We start from the raw sequence: 15,195 nt of genomic DNA on the forward strand, positions 1-15,195 counted from the left end.
TTCAATGCTGGTCTTCCCTTGTTGACCCTGATCGTCTCTTCCTAAAGCAAAAAGGTGATGGTGGTGCTTATGGACGGGTCGCCATTGTGGCTGATAGAGAAGCCTACCTCAACGCAGCGGCTTGGGGCGATTGTAATGGTTGCCTCGAGCTCCCAGGCAGTGAACAATGCGGAGCAAAGTGCCTGTGCTGCTTGAGCTGTCGAAGATGGGAGTGAAATACGATAGCGTTCACAAACATTATCACAGTGCCTGCAGAGTTGCGTAATCTCTTCAACCGGCCGAATACCGAGAGTGCGTATAATGACTGAACCGTCTTTGTCTGGAACCTTCTCGACAGATGCTATCTCAGACAGAGAACTGTGAAGAGCACAAGTAACACTTGGTATAGAAAGGAGAAAGAGTTCGCGAGCAATAGCCAAGGCACCGTTCCACCCTTTGCGTTTGGTTTAATCGGCTGTAGTGTCTTCTTCAGAAATCCATGCATGCATTATATGTCTTGGATAACGCATCGAAAAACGAATTTGCCGCATACAACGACCCGCAGTCCAAATATCCGCCATGAGCGAAGTCAACAGGAGTGGTATCTCTCCCTGCTCGCAGATCACCAAACATCCACAGCAGAGAACGAACAGTCCTTGGAGGAACGTGTGAGTGGTGTTTGAGATTCCGGATGTGTTCCCGTTCCACGTCTCCCTTCGCACCAAGAATGAGGCACTCGCGGCTAGTGCTCTCGGATCTAAGCGTCAGAAAATTTGCGCATTCCCAGTTGACTCCAAAATTCCCAGACCACTTCTGCGAGGGTTGGAACCGCGCAGACATATCGACCAAGGGACACAAATAGTGCCATTCCGATACGTTCTCATGCGGCACTGAATATAGGAAGGCCGTCGGTCCGTAGCCGTCGATTCCGCCCGAGACAAGACCATAGAGGGACTTCTGACTACTGAGTTGGTCCAAAGCAGGCCATTCTGATAGGAAGGAATCACGGAAGTCAGTTAATTGAAGCCCTTGGGTTCGCCCATCAAGATAGCCTGGTTCTCAGAGAGTTTCGTCGTCCAAGTCTCTCCATTATCGTTAGATTGGGCGATTGCTAGTCGAGCAGCGTCGCTGGAATATGGGGGTGTGCTCCAGTGAAAAGGCAAACGGCGGACAGACGAGTATATAACTTCAGCGAATCTTGGGAATTCGTGGGTGGTACCATGCAACCGGTAAAGACTCCATCACGATCGTAAGGCTAGTCAGGAACTAAAGCGGGCGTGGCGGAGGGTGTCCAGGAAACGAGGTTTTTGCTGGTAAGACGACCCCATGACATAGAGCCCCATTCAGTGCTATGTGGATTGCCTGGATAATGTCAGTGGAATCCACCCACGGCGCCGGAAATACCTACATTGATAGAAGACATGGTATAAGCCCGTGCTCGGATCATAGCCGGGCGCACAAGGATCGTTGATCCAGAAGCCAGCCGTGAAATGTAGAGAGCGCCTGGTGTGATCGGAGGCCATCCTTGCTGCCTTTAAGATCAAACTTATTGTCGAACTTACATTATATACGCCGCTCTTCTCGCCATGGCCTGTCAAGGCCGAGCTCGGCATGTACCGAGTATCGCGGAGTCGGGACGGACTTCTCCCGCCACGGGCCGATCTCGGTAGGTGCCAGTGTGTCGCGGAGTGGCGCTGGATCTCCGCGAGACTCATAGATTCGCTATCCAGATTGCGTTCTACTTCAGAATTAACGTATTTAACCTCATTGTCGATCCATGTAGATTTTTGATGCTATACTTAACGTTGTCTTCATCATGTTTGGAACCAACACTTCCGCCACATATTCGTACATAGACATCGCCAAAACCCACAAAGCCCAAAGCCCAACCCAACCCAACCCATAAATGGGTTGGGTTTGGGCCCGTTGCTCGGCCCATTGTTGGGGGCCCATTGGGGGCCCACTAGTCTACAAACAGTATAAACATTTACTAATTTTAATAAAAAATCAAAATATACAGTCTTTTTGTGCATTTTTCTGTCTTTCACCCGCGGGGCGGGTGGGAGCCAGGTCTAATGATACTATAATATAATATCAGACCATGGAAGCCTAAGTCCGATATAGTTATTATCTCCCTATATAGCATCATGCTACCGGTTTAGGCGCACTTAATAAAGTACAGATTGGTTCTCTTTTGAATACTCAATGGTGGATAGAATACGCGATGGAAGAAAAGGATGGCAAAGACATTCTCATTTTGAGGACAGGGCAGATTTCAAGTCTTTCCGCGGGTAACATATTAGGCGTCCAATATTGCATTAAATATTATGTTCCAGGTCAAACAAAATCGATTTGAAACGATTAATCTGCTAAGACCATGGATCAAGCAGCAACCAATGTCTGCTTACTCAGATCAATCTCCTTGATATAAGGAATTCCTGTCAACCTGAATGCCCTCTCGCTCAGTTTAGGATCATTCAGAGGTACAGATCGGTTATGAGGGTCTTCCTTCCCATCACGCTGAGCAACGTTCGATCCAGTGTGTTTGGCGTTTGGCCAGTGTGTGGTGCCAACCCGACGCTCAAAAGCATCTTTCTTCCGATGCAGATCATCCTGCGTCGCATCTGCAACAGGCATGAAGCAAGTGTAAATCGCGAAACGAGGCTGCTCCTTAGTGGGGCTGAGATTGTAGTGGGGCGTGCGCGAGTCCCACAGTAGAAGATCACCAGGTTCGGCGCATACCTTCTCCCACTTGCAACCGTGGTCTTCCAGCCACTTCATTCCTCGGTCGGTAAATCCATACCATTCCGGTGTCCATGCTGGAATTCGCTCCTCGTCGGCCATTTCTTTGTGGAACTGCTCGGATAGAAGATGGCCTCCTCGACAAACGATTAGGCCACCGTCATCTGGGCCGTTGGGTAGCATGTTGACTAGACCTTGCATGCAGCGGAATCCGGGCTTGGCAGGATCCTGGTCCTGGTGAGGCCAGGGTTTGTTAGGCGCGATATCAGTGCGGCTAGAGGAATGTCAGCGTATTCATTATCCTGATTGGATCAAGTTCAACAGACAACGTACTTTGGGAACTGGAAGTTGATGGCGTCAAACGAGACGATCAGATCTTCGTCATCGTAGATCTTCTCGAAAGCGCTTATGACTCCTGGCTCACTGCGGATTCCCCACACAAAATCTTCATGGGAAAGGCCATAGTTAAGACACATGCCCTTCTCGTTGATGACTGGGAGATTGTCTTTGTGAACGGTGGAGAGATCGTTGCGGTCGTAGCCCAGGTTGCTGCCAAACTGGTTAGTCACCACTGGCACATGCTAGATAGCTCTGGAGGTGTACATAGAACTTACAAATTTTCAAGCCATGAGTGCATCTTGTCGGCATATTGCAAGGACTTCTCGTGGGGAATAGCCCCCTTCACGACGACAAACCCGTTCTTGGTTAGCTCATCGCGGAAATCGCCAAACTCCTTATCGGTTCCATCAACACGCATTCGCCCGAAACCGTGGAGGTTCGGGTTGGGTTGGTCCTGTTTGGTGACGGTAGTGGTGACAGACATTTTTCGGCAGGTACGATGTGAACGTTCTATCTGCATCTGAGATTTTTGACCTTCCGTAGAGCTGTCGACGTTTATATGTTGACAATCCCAGGACACAGACGACACGATGATAAATGGGGTCATCCCCGTACCGACCCTCAAACCAGATCAGAAGCGCCAGGAAGAAAATCAGCAGATCGTATGCCCCGTGTTCGGTTCGGTTCGGTTCGGAAGGTGGAAAGAAGAAAAGGTCCTGGTGTTTAATGTCTGAAGCAATTACCTCTCTAAGAATGTCCGGGCCATTTCGTATCGTTATTGCTGGCGGTGGCATCGCTGGCCTCTCAGCCGCCATTGCGCTCCGTGGTCCTAATAGGCAAATCACAGTATTGGAACAGTCAAGCCTGTGCAAAGAAATTCGAGCCCTCATTTCATTGCAACCTAACGCGTCCAAGATCCTTCAATCCAATTGGGATTTGAAAAATGAACTGCACAATGCCCGAGAGATGGTAGACGAAGGCTTTCGCATCCACAACACCGATGGAACGTTGGTTAATACCATTCCCCTTCTCGCAAAGCCTGAATATGGCTCAGATCGGCTCTTGTTTCATCGGAAAGACCTGCATGACGTTCTGAAAGACGCTGATGTTTCACCCGATCGCGAGGGGGGAGCCTGCCATCTTGCGGCTAGCATCGCGGGTGGTTGAATGTGATGCGGTTGCAGGAATCGTGACTCTAGAAACCGGGGAAAGGATTAAGGCAGACTCGATTATCGGCGCGGATGGAATGTGAGTTCTCCACGATAGAAATACCTTGCTATGTGCTGACCAAACCATTACCAGACATAGTGTGCTTCGGAAATATGTTTTGGGTTCGGAGCCTTGTGCAATGCCAACAGGTCATTCTGGTGGTCTTCTCAAGTGTCTATTAAGCAATTGAATACTGACAAATGAATTGCATAGCGTATCGTCTGATGGTTTGTCGAAACCTTCAAATTGGACTTTCCCCAGCTAACCTCCATAATAGATTCCCTCTGACATTCTTGAGGGAAAAGAACCACAATTTTGCGCAAAAATAAATCTTCGTGATCCATTCACGTCAATGATAGTTGCCCATGACTGTCATATGATCATAGGGCCCAGAAGACAAGGCGAGGTATATGGAATTGTGGCTCTAGTGCCTGATGGTGAGTCATGTTATTGATCTAATGATTTTCTGGATCATCGCTGCTGATCATCATAGACCAATGAACGAAGACCCCCACGCCAAACAGTCTTGGGTATCAAAGGGTGATTTGGAGAAGATGAAGAAGACTTTTGCCAATTTCCCAACTTGGGTAACAGACATCTTCAAGTGAGTTACGATGTCTCGTTCATTTACTCATCTGCTGACCGATACCATTAGACATTCACCAGATCTTGGACTTTGGCAGCTTCGGGATCTTGTATGTTGTACACGCCCAGATGTGACCACTAAATGATTTTAACCAAAATAGGACCCTCTTGTGACATGGCACCGAGGCCGAGTAATTTTGATTGGTGATGCTACACATGATATGCTACCAACGCAGGGCCAGGGCGCTAGCCAGGCGATTGAAGATGCGGAAGCATTGGGCGCCTTTTTTGAGGACGTCACAGAGGCACCGCCTTTCCATTCCCTCACCGAGACTCTTGAGGTAAGTTCGCGAGCCCATCCTTGCATGATGTGACCGAAATGCTGAAAAGCCAAACAGGATATCTTCCAGAGCCGGTATACCCGAGTCAGCCTGATCCAAGCATATAGCCGACAGGCAGCCAAACCTGCGACCGACAAGGGCGCCAAAGTAGTGAACATGTAAGTTCGATCAATTCTCCATCCCAGCACCACTTCTCATTGATTGATTGTTTTCTTACCAGGAAACCGGATGAGTTCATGGACTACAATTGTAAGTATTCCGGGGCAAAGCAGTGGAGATTGGAGCAACTAGCAAATTAAACAAGGGAATACGAATGGCAGCCACTCCCATGAATTATCATTGGCTGAAACTTCACCCAACTTGTAAATAGAGAGAGAGAGAGAGAGTGTGTGTGTGTGTGTGTGTGTGTGTGTGTGTAGAAAGATGCTATATGCAAGATAATGGCAGCTATTGTGTAACAAATTGATTTTCTTCATAGGCCATAAAATTCATGTCTGTCATGTTCCATAAGTCCTCGAACTCAAAGTTCCCAAAAGGATCAGACGTCTCATCGATCGGACCCGATCTCTCAAAATATTGGGGACCGTGTTGCGATATTAGATGTTCACCTGTTCTTGGGACTTCTTGTCGCTCTTGCTGTCCAGCAGTCGTCTCGGCACCAAGCCCTCTAGGAATGTCCATGACAGGTTTTCGAATGCTGCCGTCGGACCGCTGAAATATGGAGACAACTCGTTCGCGCAGGTGCGTGCATGTTTGGGTGAAAGTAAGCTCAAAGCCACGTTGAAGATACCAGGTCTCTACAATCTCGGTGGCAGAGGCCAAAAGCTCAACGTCCGACCTAACAAGTCTGTTGTTTGGCTGTCGAAGAACGCCGAGAGCGAGGACTACTGCGGCTAAATAGGTAGGAGGAGCCGCAAGCAGGGCGGATTGCAAACGGCTGTCGGCCATTTCAAGAGACTGGGTTATGATGGATCTTGCTGCACTTGCGCAGATTGATGCTCCATTCAAGAGGCGGGAGTGGCTTGGCAAATCATCCTTGTTCTTCGAGACTTCTCGGTCAATGCTTTTCTGTGGAAAGATGACCGCAAAGCGCATGACACTGAGCTGCGCCTGTTGTTTGCTTAGTATTAATTTTACCGTACTGGGTTTCAGGCGACTGACGTGGTAATACTGTTGGGAAAGAAAGGCTGAAATGAGCTTATGCTCATCCTTCGAATAGTTCGTAGATGTGTTCCAGGGCTTCAGCGTATGTGGTAATGAATTCCCCCACTCCAAAAGCTCCTGGTCTAGTTTTGCAACCTCGCTGAGCATCTCAGCGGATCCGCCCTGAAACCTGTGTGAGTATAGACGGTTCGAGATTCGACCCATGATTGTACTCAATGCAATCCATGCGCTGAAGTACGGGATGTTCTGATCCGCATTCTTGTCAGTTTGATAGTCGAAATAGACGGAATCATAGCTTCTGTCAATGATGGATGGTCTACCGCACTCTAGCTGCATGAGCTTCTCCAAGGCGAAGCAGGACCACCAGACCCGTTCTTGTAGAGATTGTGAGCCAGGCCCAAGTGTGAACTTCTGTTCAGACGCATTTGTAGCTGCTTTATGTAGTCCGATGGATTGGGCCACCCGGATTGCATGCCCGAGAATATGCCACGCCTGGCCATCCTTCGCAAAGGCTCTCAATGCAAGAGACAAAAGGAATAGAGCTTGCACGCTCGTCAGATACGGTAAGGCGGTTAGATGTCCATGAAGACTGTGGCTGGCTATAAGGCATTCGAAGCTCAGTTCTGAGTCATCGGATGTCTCGTTCATACCCAGTGAAATAATTGCATACGCACTAACAAGAGCAGGAACCTGAGCAAGTGTAACTTTTTTCTGCCATGCTTCGGCCCCAGCCTCCTGCAATGCGAAAATCGTCGCGATGTCTGCTTTGAAGGTCGCTTGGTCGACAACGGGGTAGATTGGCCACAATCGTGCAAAGAAGGCATCAGTGTAGGTAGTCAGGCATTGACGGTCCGGCAGCAGTGATAGCTCGGGTATGAGAGGCATAGGAAATTCTTCCGTGTGTGACATGCCATGTCTAAATAATGGAGCGGCCTGGCTAAAACCGTACCTTGCGAGATGCAGGTCGACAAAATTGAAGAGGCACTGCACACTGCTAGCACCAACGTGCTGAATGTCATAAAACGTCAGAAAGGAGTTTTGATAACGCCGAAAGGAATGACCATCACTCACCTTGACTCTCTCTTCTGTACTATCCGTGTTGACTGCCTCATCCTGTGTAAATGGGGTCTCAGTGGCACCCTGCCCTATCATATGAAGTCCCGGTCGACCATCTTGAATTTGAGCGGCAGTGCTCTCCTGGTATGCCCTAGACTGCCATGAAAAGTGGTTTTCTCCTAGTCTCTCACTTTTGTTTGTGCATGAGGATGAGAGAGCTGGGCTCGCGGATGATCCGGGTAAAGCGGAACTTCGGGTGGCATCTCTTGCATCCGGCGAATCCTGACCCAGCAGGGTTCTCGGGGCAGGGCCGATCGGGTTCAGCACCGAATTGATAGTGCTCCCTGCGTCTGGAGTAGCTGCAGGGAGCTGGAGCGCGACCGGCGAGAGGTGGGCCGGTGACGGAGTAGGGGCTACTTGCTGCCGAGTCTTTGACTGCCAGCGTTTGGCAGCTCGTCGGCGGACAGCAGGGAGGTGGCTCGACTTTCGGGGGTCCGACGTTTCACATGTGTCGCCTCTGACACTGCAGTTACGGCATTTCGGCTGCTGGGCGTCACAGCGAACCTTCCGCTTTCGACACTGGTTGCAGGCTAAGGCTAGCCGAATCGGCTTGCTCTGTGAAGAAGCGCCCCTGATTGCTGAGGGATCCTGCTCGGTAGGCGTGCCGACATGATTTGGGGAGGAAATAGTGCCAAAATGGCGTGGTGATGACATTGAAAGCAACTGGGTCGGATTGTTAAAATGGTGCCATATGCTGGCGAACCGAGCCGCGAGCTTCCTTTTTGTTAGGGAGATCCAGCCGCCAGCGACCCGAGCTCGGTTCTGGTGTCCCGAGATCCACCCCCGCAGTTTCCCCGGATTCCTAGTTTTTCTACCCGAACCGAGGGTATTACGGAAGCATTCCTTGGTCATTGGTTGAATCCTCCTGATCCAACAATTGAGGGCCCTCTACTTCAGAATTGAGGCTTGATCACTCAAATACTGGCTTTGAAAGTACGACCACCCAAGCAGATTCTTCTGAGTAGATCGAGTAACTGTATTCATCACAAAGTCGAGTATGTACATCCACATTTCTACAAAGTGACATGCATTTAATGTCAAATAGATAGACCCCAAACTAGAAAATCCTAGAGTGGCACAAAGGGCAGAATGACTCGACTGGGGAACTCGCCGCCGAAGTGAACAGTGTGCTCACCTTTGTTCTTCTCGTAATCGGGTCTAGGCTTAGAGAAAGCAGCAACCTCAGTGAAACCGGGATACTGGCCTAATATATCCACCTGAATACTCTCCCCCTCCTCATAGTCGACTCCCATGGCCCAGATACCAATTTCCAGCTTGACTATCTCGCCCTTCGGCACCTTTTGGACTTCATCATGAGGATGGAAGGGAAACTGAGGGTGAATCGATCGATGGGGGTCGATCTTTCGCTGGGAAGCACGCAAGATACCGATAGAGCCGTTGTGGGTAGTCAAGCTAACTCTGTCTTTCTCCTCAATTTCGTCCATAGAATCCACGGGGGCGCGACTAAAGGGAAACTGCAACTGTCCAAGCTCTCTCCCATCTTTGCTGAGCTTGCGCAGTTGCACAAAGACTACCATGTCATCCAGAGCTGTGCAGCTCATAAATAGCTCGATCTTGGGGAGGCCGAGGAGGCGGCTCTGTTGAGAAAAGGTGTACTTGAACTTGGAGATGGACCATCGGTCTTCCGAGTCATGCACAGCGGTACCACTGTGACTTGGAAGGTTTGGAGAGAGGCCATCGCCTGAAGTCAGATATAGGGATCGGTATTCGGTGTTTGGAACAGGGAAGTCAGGTAGGATGATGTCGCTGGTGACGTTTTTGTCTCCAAAGGGAAGAGTTGTCCAGCGTACCTTGGGAGTGTTTTCCCAATCGTTATCGATACCTCTAAGGTATTTGTCGAAGAATTCCTGCTGTCAGTCAGTGGAGTTCCATCGCAAAAATTGAAAAAAAAAAAGCGAGGATGGTTATGTTTTCTAACCTTCAGCTCTAGGTAACTTTCGGGAACCGCGTAAAGCTCGAACCACTCTTGATATCCACTCCATTTAATCCACTTCTTGTCTGTGTTGACTTCCATCCATCCTCGGATGGCACCCATGGTGTGAATCTGACTGAAGTCGGATCCCGTAATAAAACACGGGATGTTGATCTTCTTCATGTCAACACGCTTGTCAGACCAGTAAATGCTGGACTGTGGCTTGCGGCGATACATCTCCGCAATGTCCTCAACCCTGGAGTTTCCCTTGATGACCAACTTGGTGATCAAATCATAGTTGCTCATGTTGAACCATCCGCCTCGACAGAATTGTTCCCGAAAGATATCTCCGGACCCCTCCCAAGGTGCAATAGCTTTGAGCGATGGTGGGTTCTGAGCAGCGGCGTGCCATTGCATGATGGCGAGGTATGAATTACCAGCCATACCGACGTTGCCATTACACCATGCCAGCTTTGCCAGAGACTCAATCACGTCGTGTGCATCTTCAGCTTCTTGCCTTCCCATACAAGTTGTGTCGCCATCGCTGTTACCAGCTCCTCGAGAATCAACACTGGCGATGGCGTAACCTCGTGCTACCCACCAAGCCGGGTCCAGGCCTTCGAATTTTTCCAATCCGCTCACATCTCCACGCTCAAGACAACATGCCCAGTTGCAAACATTGAAGATCATGTGAAGTGCAGAGTATTTCTTGCCGTATGGTGACCATGATATAATCACAGGCACCTTGTCGTCATTCGTCGGTCGGTAGATGTCGGCGAAGAGTCGGCAGCCGTCACGAACAGTGATCTCGATGTCATGATCGATCCGAATGTCTGAATCCAGCTTTCTAGCGGAGAAGGGTGCAGAGCCCTTGGATAGCACCTCGGACTTCCCGGGAGAAGGCTCAACATAGCCATTCTCACCCACTTTGGGCTTGGTCAATGGCTTGAATGCGACTTGGTATGGGATGGGCATTATTTCGGTTAGGTGAAAAGATTGACGGGAGATAGTTTAGCAATGAGTGTGGACTGGAAGAAAGCTTGGACGTCCTTGGAGTTAAGATAAAGAGCAAAAAATACGGAAGCCCCTCTCCCAGGCAAACAATTTCATTGACTATGCCAGAAGGCTACAATTCAAGCCATCGTGAAACGCCGAGCCGACCATCAATGGCGAAGTGGGGGACTACAGCCGACTACCCTCGGAAGGAGAACGCGAGTAATTCAGCTCCTACCCCGATTAAACATTTCTTGGGTCATGAGTTCTCTGCTGCATTGTGCAGCTGCTTCTTTGGGCGGTAGATAGCCGAACCGAACCGGATCGGACCCGAACCGAGTGTTGCTACCAACTCCTGCCATTCTGCCCACCCTAGCGATGTGTAGATAAAGTGTGCGGAACATTCCAAGCATATTTGAGATCACACAGCAAGTTCTTTCTCGACCAACACCAAGTTCACAAAACCGAAACCAAAACAAACATGCCCACCATGACCGAAACTAAGCAGCGCACCGTCGCTGCGCGCTTCGAGACCAAAGACTTGGTTACTTTTGACAAGAGTCAAGTCTATGGTGACTGGCGTGATGAGTTTCACCAGAATGGCTGCGTTCTGATTAAGAACGTCATTTCTCCCGAACGTGCTCAGTACTACTGCGACAAACAGATCCAATGGTTGAAGAACTTCGAACTTGGCTTCAACGAAAAGGATCCCAGCACATGGACTGCTGACCATCTTCCCGTGAGCTTTAAGGGTGGTATGTACTTTTCATATGGCTCCACCCATGAGAAGATGGCATGGGAAGCCCGGTGTGAGCCCAATGTTGTCGCGATCTTTGAAAAACTATGGGGCACCAATGAGCTCATCACTTCTTTTGATGGAATGAACATCTCCTTGCCAAACCGCACGGATCTTAACTGGAGCCCTTGGCCTCATTGCGATCAGAATCCAGAGCGAAAGGGGTAAGTTGTTTCTTTCGGTTCATACAAAAAGCCTACTGACAATTTGTAAAGCATGCAAGCGGTCCAGGGTCTCCTCAACTATGCTCCCAATGGCCCAAAGGACGGAGGTCTGATGCTCATGAAGGGATCGGCGAATCTTTTCAACGAATTCTTCGAGCATAAGCGTGAGTCTGCAGATCACGAAGATGCCCCGCCCCCAGAGATTCAGTACATGGACCTATTCCTCTTCAGCGAGAAAGACATCAAGTGGTTCGAATCGCGAGGCTGTGAGTTAGTCAAAATTAACATGGAGCCTGGTGACTTTGTACTCTGGGATTCTCGGACCATGCACTATGCTTGTTTGCCCGAAGGCGACCAAATCCGGCATGTGCAGTATATCTGCATGACACCGAGAAAGTTTGCCGATGAGGAGGCCCTAGAAGCAAAGAAACAGTGCTTTGAGACTTTCACGGGCACCACTCATTGGCCGCATTGGTAAGCATGTCCTGCTAGTGAGCAACTCAAACTATCGCCTCCGCTAATTCTTCTCTAGCAACATCCGTCCTGCTGAGGACAAGCCTCTTCGCAATGGAGAGGTTTGCCCCAAGTATAGAACGGAGCCATTTGAGAAGCCGATCATCACTGACCAAGTGCTTCGACTGGCTGGAGTGAAGCCGTACTGAGGGAAACCTTGCTATTTTCTTCAGATAGATATATGCCTATCAACTAAAGGCGTATGAGACCGTGACGCACAGTCATCTTTCATAGTGTCTTCGAAAACCTAGCTACCTCGAATATGGTGTTTTGTTATTGTTACAAATTTCCTCGTAACATTCGATGATAGCCTTTGTAATATTTGATTATAGTCTTCGTATACTATGACAAAATAGAGGCCATGACTGCTCCCAAGGTAGACGTCACTTTGCACATGGGAACCAGCTACACCTATTTCTACAGATTGTTTATCACAATGTCAACTGATACGAGTAAAACTTACATCTATTGTCTTCCTAACGACACTTGTATTGCTAGGCTAAGATTCCACAGTGCAAGTTACTCTGTCGTGAGACACTGCCGTGAGACACAGTGCACAGAGCTTGTCTTCTGTCGAACCGAGCTTCGAATGCCGTTCGCTACTTGACCAACCCCGGACCCCGCATTTGCTACCTTCGGTTCGGGTGGTCTCCCCTGCTCTCTCCCCCACATGTCCGGCGCCACAAGTTGTGGGGGTTTCGTTTTCAAAGTGAGCGTGCGCAGGCTGTTTGCACGCTAGCACCTAGCCGAATCGAACCTGAGCCAGCAATTGGTCATCTTAATCATCCAGAAATCATTTGGCCCAGCCACCACCAGCAGACTTTCCGAACAAGGAGGTCGAGTCAACTTGGCCCTCGCACGCCCATCCCTCCGGGCACTATAAACACCATGTCTTCCAGCCCGTTCGATTCCCTATTTCCATTCTGAATCTGGTTGAACACCGGTCTCCCAGCTTATTTGCGTTTCATCACCTCAACACCAATTACCGATCATGAACAAATCACCGCCTTCTCAGCATGTCGAGGACATCAACATCGAAGCGGATGGAGGGGACATACATGTCACAAAGTCCAAGGTGAACGTCAGTGGAACCGTGCAGCTCACTGCAGGAACTATTGTTTATATTCCGACCCCTACGAGTGACCCTCAAGGTTTGTCTCTTCTACTATTGCCACACGATAGGATAACCTGCTGACTGATGACAGATCCACTCAACATGCAAAGATGGCAGAAGACAATGGTTTTGATTGCCATATCTCTATGTGGGCTTCACCCCGATGGTAACCTCGAGGCGTACTAACTCGCTCAGTCTCGACCGTCGGGTTGTGCCTTGTCTCTGGGTTTGGCGGCCTATTGACCTTTTACATACCTGATTATGTAGCTGATGGCAAAACCTATGCTGACATCACCTCTCTGATGACATACCCAACTATGACTATGTGAGTGACTTTCCTACCCTTTCTCTTGCCTCAACTCATCAAAAATAGGGGTATTGGCAACTTGATTGGAATGCCAATGGCCATAGCCGTCGGCCGTCGGATTGTCTTGCTTGCCGCAACGGCTATCATGTTGGTCGGTGCTATATTGTGCGCGTTCGCAACGAACTTTGATTGGCATCTCGGGGCGCGTATGCTCGTCGGCTTCGCCGCTGGTCAGAGTGAGGCTCTCGTCCCCATGATTACTCAGGTAAGATGAAGAGATTTGCTGCCAGCACCCTTCATGTCACAGGATATGGAGTCTAACTACATCTTGTTGCTCTAGGAAATATTCTTTCTCCACGAGAGGGGCACATTCCTTATGCTCCAGCAGAGCATCCAGTCAATTACAACTGCTGTCTTAGTTCTCTTCGCCAGTCCTATTGCAGAAGCTATAACACCTCAGTGGTGGTATGGCCTTGGCGCTTGCCTTTCTGGGCTTGCTTTGGTCATGGCATTCGTATTCGTTCCCGAGACAAAATACCACCGCCCACGGTCTTCCCTTCAAGAGAATATGTCCTCGAATGGCTTGGACAACGTCTCAGATGAGCATGTGGCCAAAGATGCCCACAGAGTGGTCACAGAGAGACCGGCCCTTGACTTTGTTACCTATCAGGCTCGGACTTGGCGTTCTGACCTAAGACTCTGGATAGGCTCGCCCGAGTGGCGCAAGGGAGTTGATACATTTATAGTGGGTTCCACAGACCTCGGAAAAGTTACATCTATGCTAAAAAATCTCGATCCAGCAAGCGTTCCAACTTCTTCTTTTCCCCAATGTCCTTTGGGCTATGGCTTTGAATGGCCTCACGCTGGGCGTCAACATCGCAATTGGCACCACCTACGGGACCATTATCACAACCTTGTATGGCTGGCCGGAAAGGTCAACAAGCTACGTCAATTGTGGCCAAATCGTCACTTCGCTTGTAGCTCTGCCGTTCTTCGGCTTGGGCTCGGATAAGCTCATTGCTTGGTTTGCTAAAAGGCGAAACGGCATTCATGAGCCCGAGATTCGTTTATTGCCACTTGTACTCCCAATTATCATTGGTACATTTACTTCTGTACTGTACGGATACGGTGCCGCAAACCCGTCATCTTACCACTGGTTTGTCTACGTCTGGGCCGTTGGTGGTTACTACTTCACTTTTGTCGGTGCAAATATTGTGGCGATTACTTATCTGCTGGACAGTTACCCTCAGCGAGCTAGCTCTTTGCTGATCATTATTTGTGCTTTCCGTGGTATTATATCTTTTGGTGTTAGCTACGGTATTAGCCCATTCATTGACAGAAGCGGGTATTATGGAGCATTTAGCACCTTTGGGGGTCTAACTGCCGCGCTGGGGCTGCTTGGAATTCCTGTCTTCATCTGGGGCAAGAAAATTCGTGAGTTCACCGGTAGGTTTGCAGTGGACAAGGAGTAATTGTGTGATTTTGAGATTGTCTCTATGGCTTCACTATCAAGTAACATCTCATTTACGGGCTCTCTAAAGCTTGAATCATGATTTTAAACATTCAAACAAATTCCATCGAACTCAACCCCGCATTTTTTATTCAGTGATTGACACAATTGAGACTTGACTAGGAATTGGAAGGTGTACCACAGATTACTATTGTACCACAGACTAATCGTTATTATAAAATCGTCTTTTTTGGTTTTTGGTTTTTGGTACATCACCTACAGCGACGGACAGGAGTATCTACCTACTTGAATAATCTAAGCCCCTTGAATTAAGAGATGTTCTACGAGCCAGGACCTAAAAACCTTTCAGTAGCAGAAAAAGTACAGGAAAAAAATAGGAGATAGAGTAAGAGAGAAAGTATCTACATATATGTATGTATGTATTGAATA

At 49.0% G+C, this 15,195-nt stretch overlaps 8 protein-coding genes across 8 annotated transcripts; 3 read left to right on the forward strand and 5 right to left on the reverse strand.

The window, feature by feature from the left end:
• Nucleotides 1–41: 41 nt before the first annotated feature.
• On the reverse strand, nucleotides 42–819 carry N7484_009833 (uncharacterized protein; the record flags this gene model as incomplete). Its single annotated transcript, XM_057120220.1, has 2 exons — nucleotides 42–357; nucleotides 533–819. The coding sequence occupies 2 exons, from the start codon at nucleotides 817–819 to the stop codon at nucleotides 42–44; spliced, it is 603 nt and encodes a 200-aa protein (XP_056969775.1).
• A 415-nt stretch (nucleotides 820–1,234) lies between these two features.
• On the reverse strand, nucleotides 1,235–1,502 carry N7484_009834 (uncharacterized protein; the record flags this gene model as incomplete). The annotated part of the gene is made up of 2 exons (XM_057120221.1): nucleotides 1,235–1,341; nucleotides 1,388–1,502. 2 exons carry the CDS (start codon nucleotides 1,500–1,502, stop codon nucleotides 1,235–1,237), a joined length of 222 nt encoding a protein of 73 aa, XP_056969776.1.
• An 859-nt stretch (nucleotides 1,503–2,361) lies between these two features.
• N7484_009835 (uncharacterized protein) lies at nucleotides 2,362–3,544 on the reverse strand (the record flags this gene model as incomplete). Its single annotated transcript, XM_057120222.1, has 3 exons — nucleotides 2,362–2,995; nucleotides 3,055–3,270; nucleotides 3,336–3,544. The coding sequence occupies 3 exons, from the start codon at nucleotides 3,542–3,544 to the stop codon at nucleotides 2,362–2,364; spliced, it is 1,059 nt and encodes a 352-aa protein (XP_056969777.1).
• Nucleotides 3,545–3,813: 269 nt separating this feature from the next.
• On the forward strand, nucleotides 3,814–5,494 carry N7484_009836 (uncharacterized protein; the record flags this gene model as incomplete). The annotated part of the gene is made up of 10 exons (XM_057120223.1): nucleotides 3,814–4,219; nucleotides 4,245–4,308; nucleotides 4,363–4,442; nucleotides 4,483–4,496; nucleotides 4,547–4,675; nucleotides 4,698–4,873; nucleotides 4,925–4,964; nucleotides 5,016–5,195; nucleotides 5,253–5,353; nucleotides 5,416–5,494. The coding sequence occupies 10 exons, from the start codon at nucleotides 3,814–3,816 to the stop codon at nucleotides 5,492–5,494; spliced, it is 1,269 nt and encodes a 422-aa protein (XP_056969778.1).
• Nucleotides 5,495–5,642: 148 nt separating this feature from the next.
• Nucleotides 5,643–8,129, reverse strand: N7484_009837 (uncharacterized protein; the record flags this gene model as incomplete). Its single annotated transcript, XM_057120224.1, has 1 exon — nucleotides 5,643–8,129. One exon carries the CDS (start codon nucleotides 8,127–8,129, stop codon nucleotides 5,643–5,645), a length of 2,487 nt encoding a protein of 828 aa, XP_056969779.1.
• Nucleotides 8,130–8,542: 413 nt separating this feature from the next.
• N7484_009838 (CocE/NonD family hydrolase) lies at nucleotides 8,543–10,383 on the reverse strand (the record flags this gene model as incomplete). The annotated part of the gene is made up of 2 exons (XM_057120225.1): nucleotides 8,543–9,343; nucleotides 9,415–10,383. 2 exons carry the CDS (start codon nucleotides 10,381–10,383, stop codon nucleotides 8,543–8,545), a joined length of 1,770 nt encoding a protein of 589 aa, XP_056969780.1.
• Nucleotides 10,384–10,882: 499 nt separating this feature from the next.
• On the forward strand, nucleotides 10,883–12,023 carry N7484_009839 (uncharacterized protein; the record flags this gene model as incomplete). Its single annotated transcript, XM_057120226.1, has 3 exons — nucleotides 10,883–11,361; nucleotides 11,413–11,835; nucleotides 11,894–12,023. 3 exons carry the CDS (start codon nucleotides 10,883–10,885, stop codon nucleotides 12,021–12,023), a joined length of 1,032 nt encoding a protein of 343 aa, XP_056969781.1.
• Nucleotides 12,024–12,865: 842 nt separating this feature from the next.
• Nucleotides 12,866–14,767, forward strand: N7484_009840 (uncharacterized protein; the record flags this gene model as incomplete). The annotated part of the gene is made up of 5 exons (XM_057120227.1): nucleotides 12,866–13,025; nucleotides 13,184–13,313; nucleotides 13,362–13,560; nucleotides 13,636–14,040; nucleotides 14,096–14,767. 5 exons carry the CDS (start codon nucleotides 12,866–12,868, stop codon nucleotides 14,765–14,767), a joined length of 1,566 nt encoding a protein of 521 aa, XP_056969782.1.
• Between the last annotated feature and the right edge of the window lie 428 nt (nucleotides 14,768–15,195).

This window comes from Penicillium longicatenatum, assembly GCF_028827895.1.
Source record: "Penicillium longicatenatum strain IBT 33135 chromosome Unknown contig_6_segment0_segment0, whole genome shotgun sequence".
In the NCBI taxonomy this organism is placed as follows: domain Eukaryota; kingdom Fungi; phylum Ascomycota; class Eurotiomycetes; order Eurotiales; family Aspergillaceae; genus Penicillium; species Penicillium longicatenatum.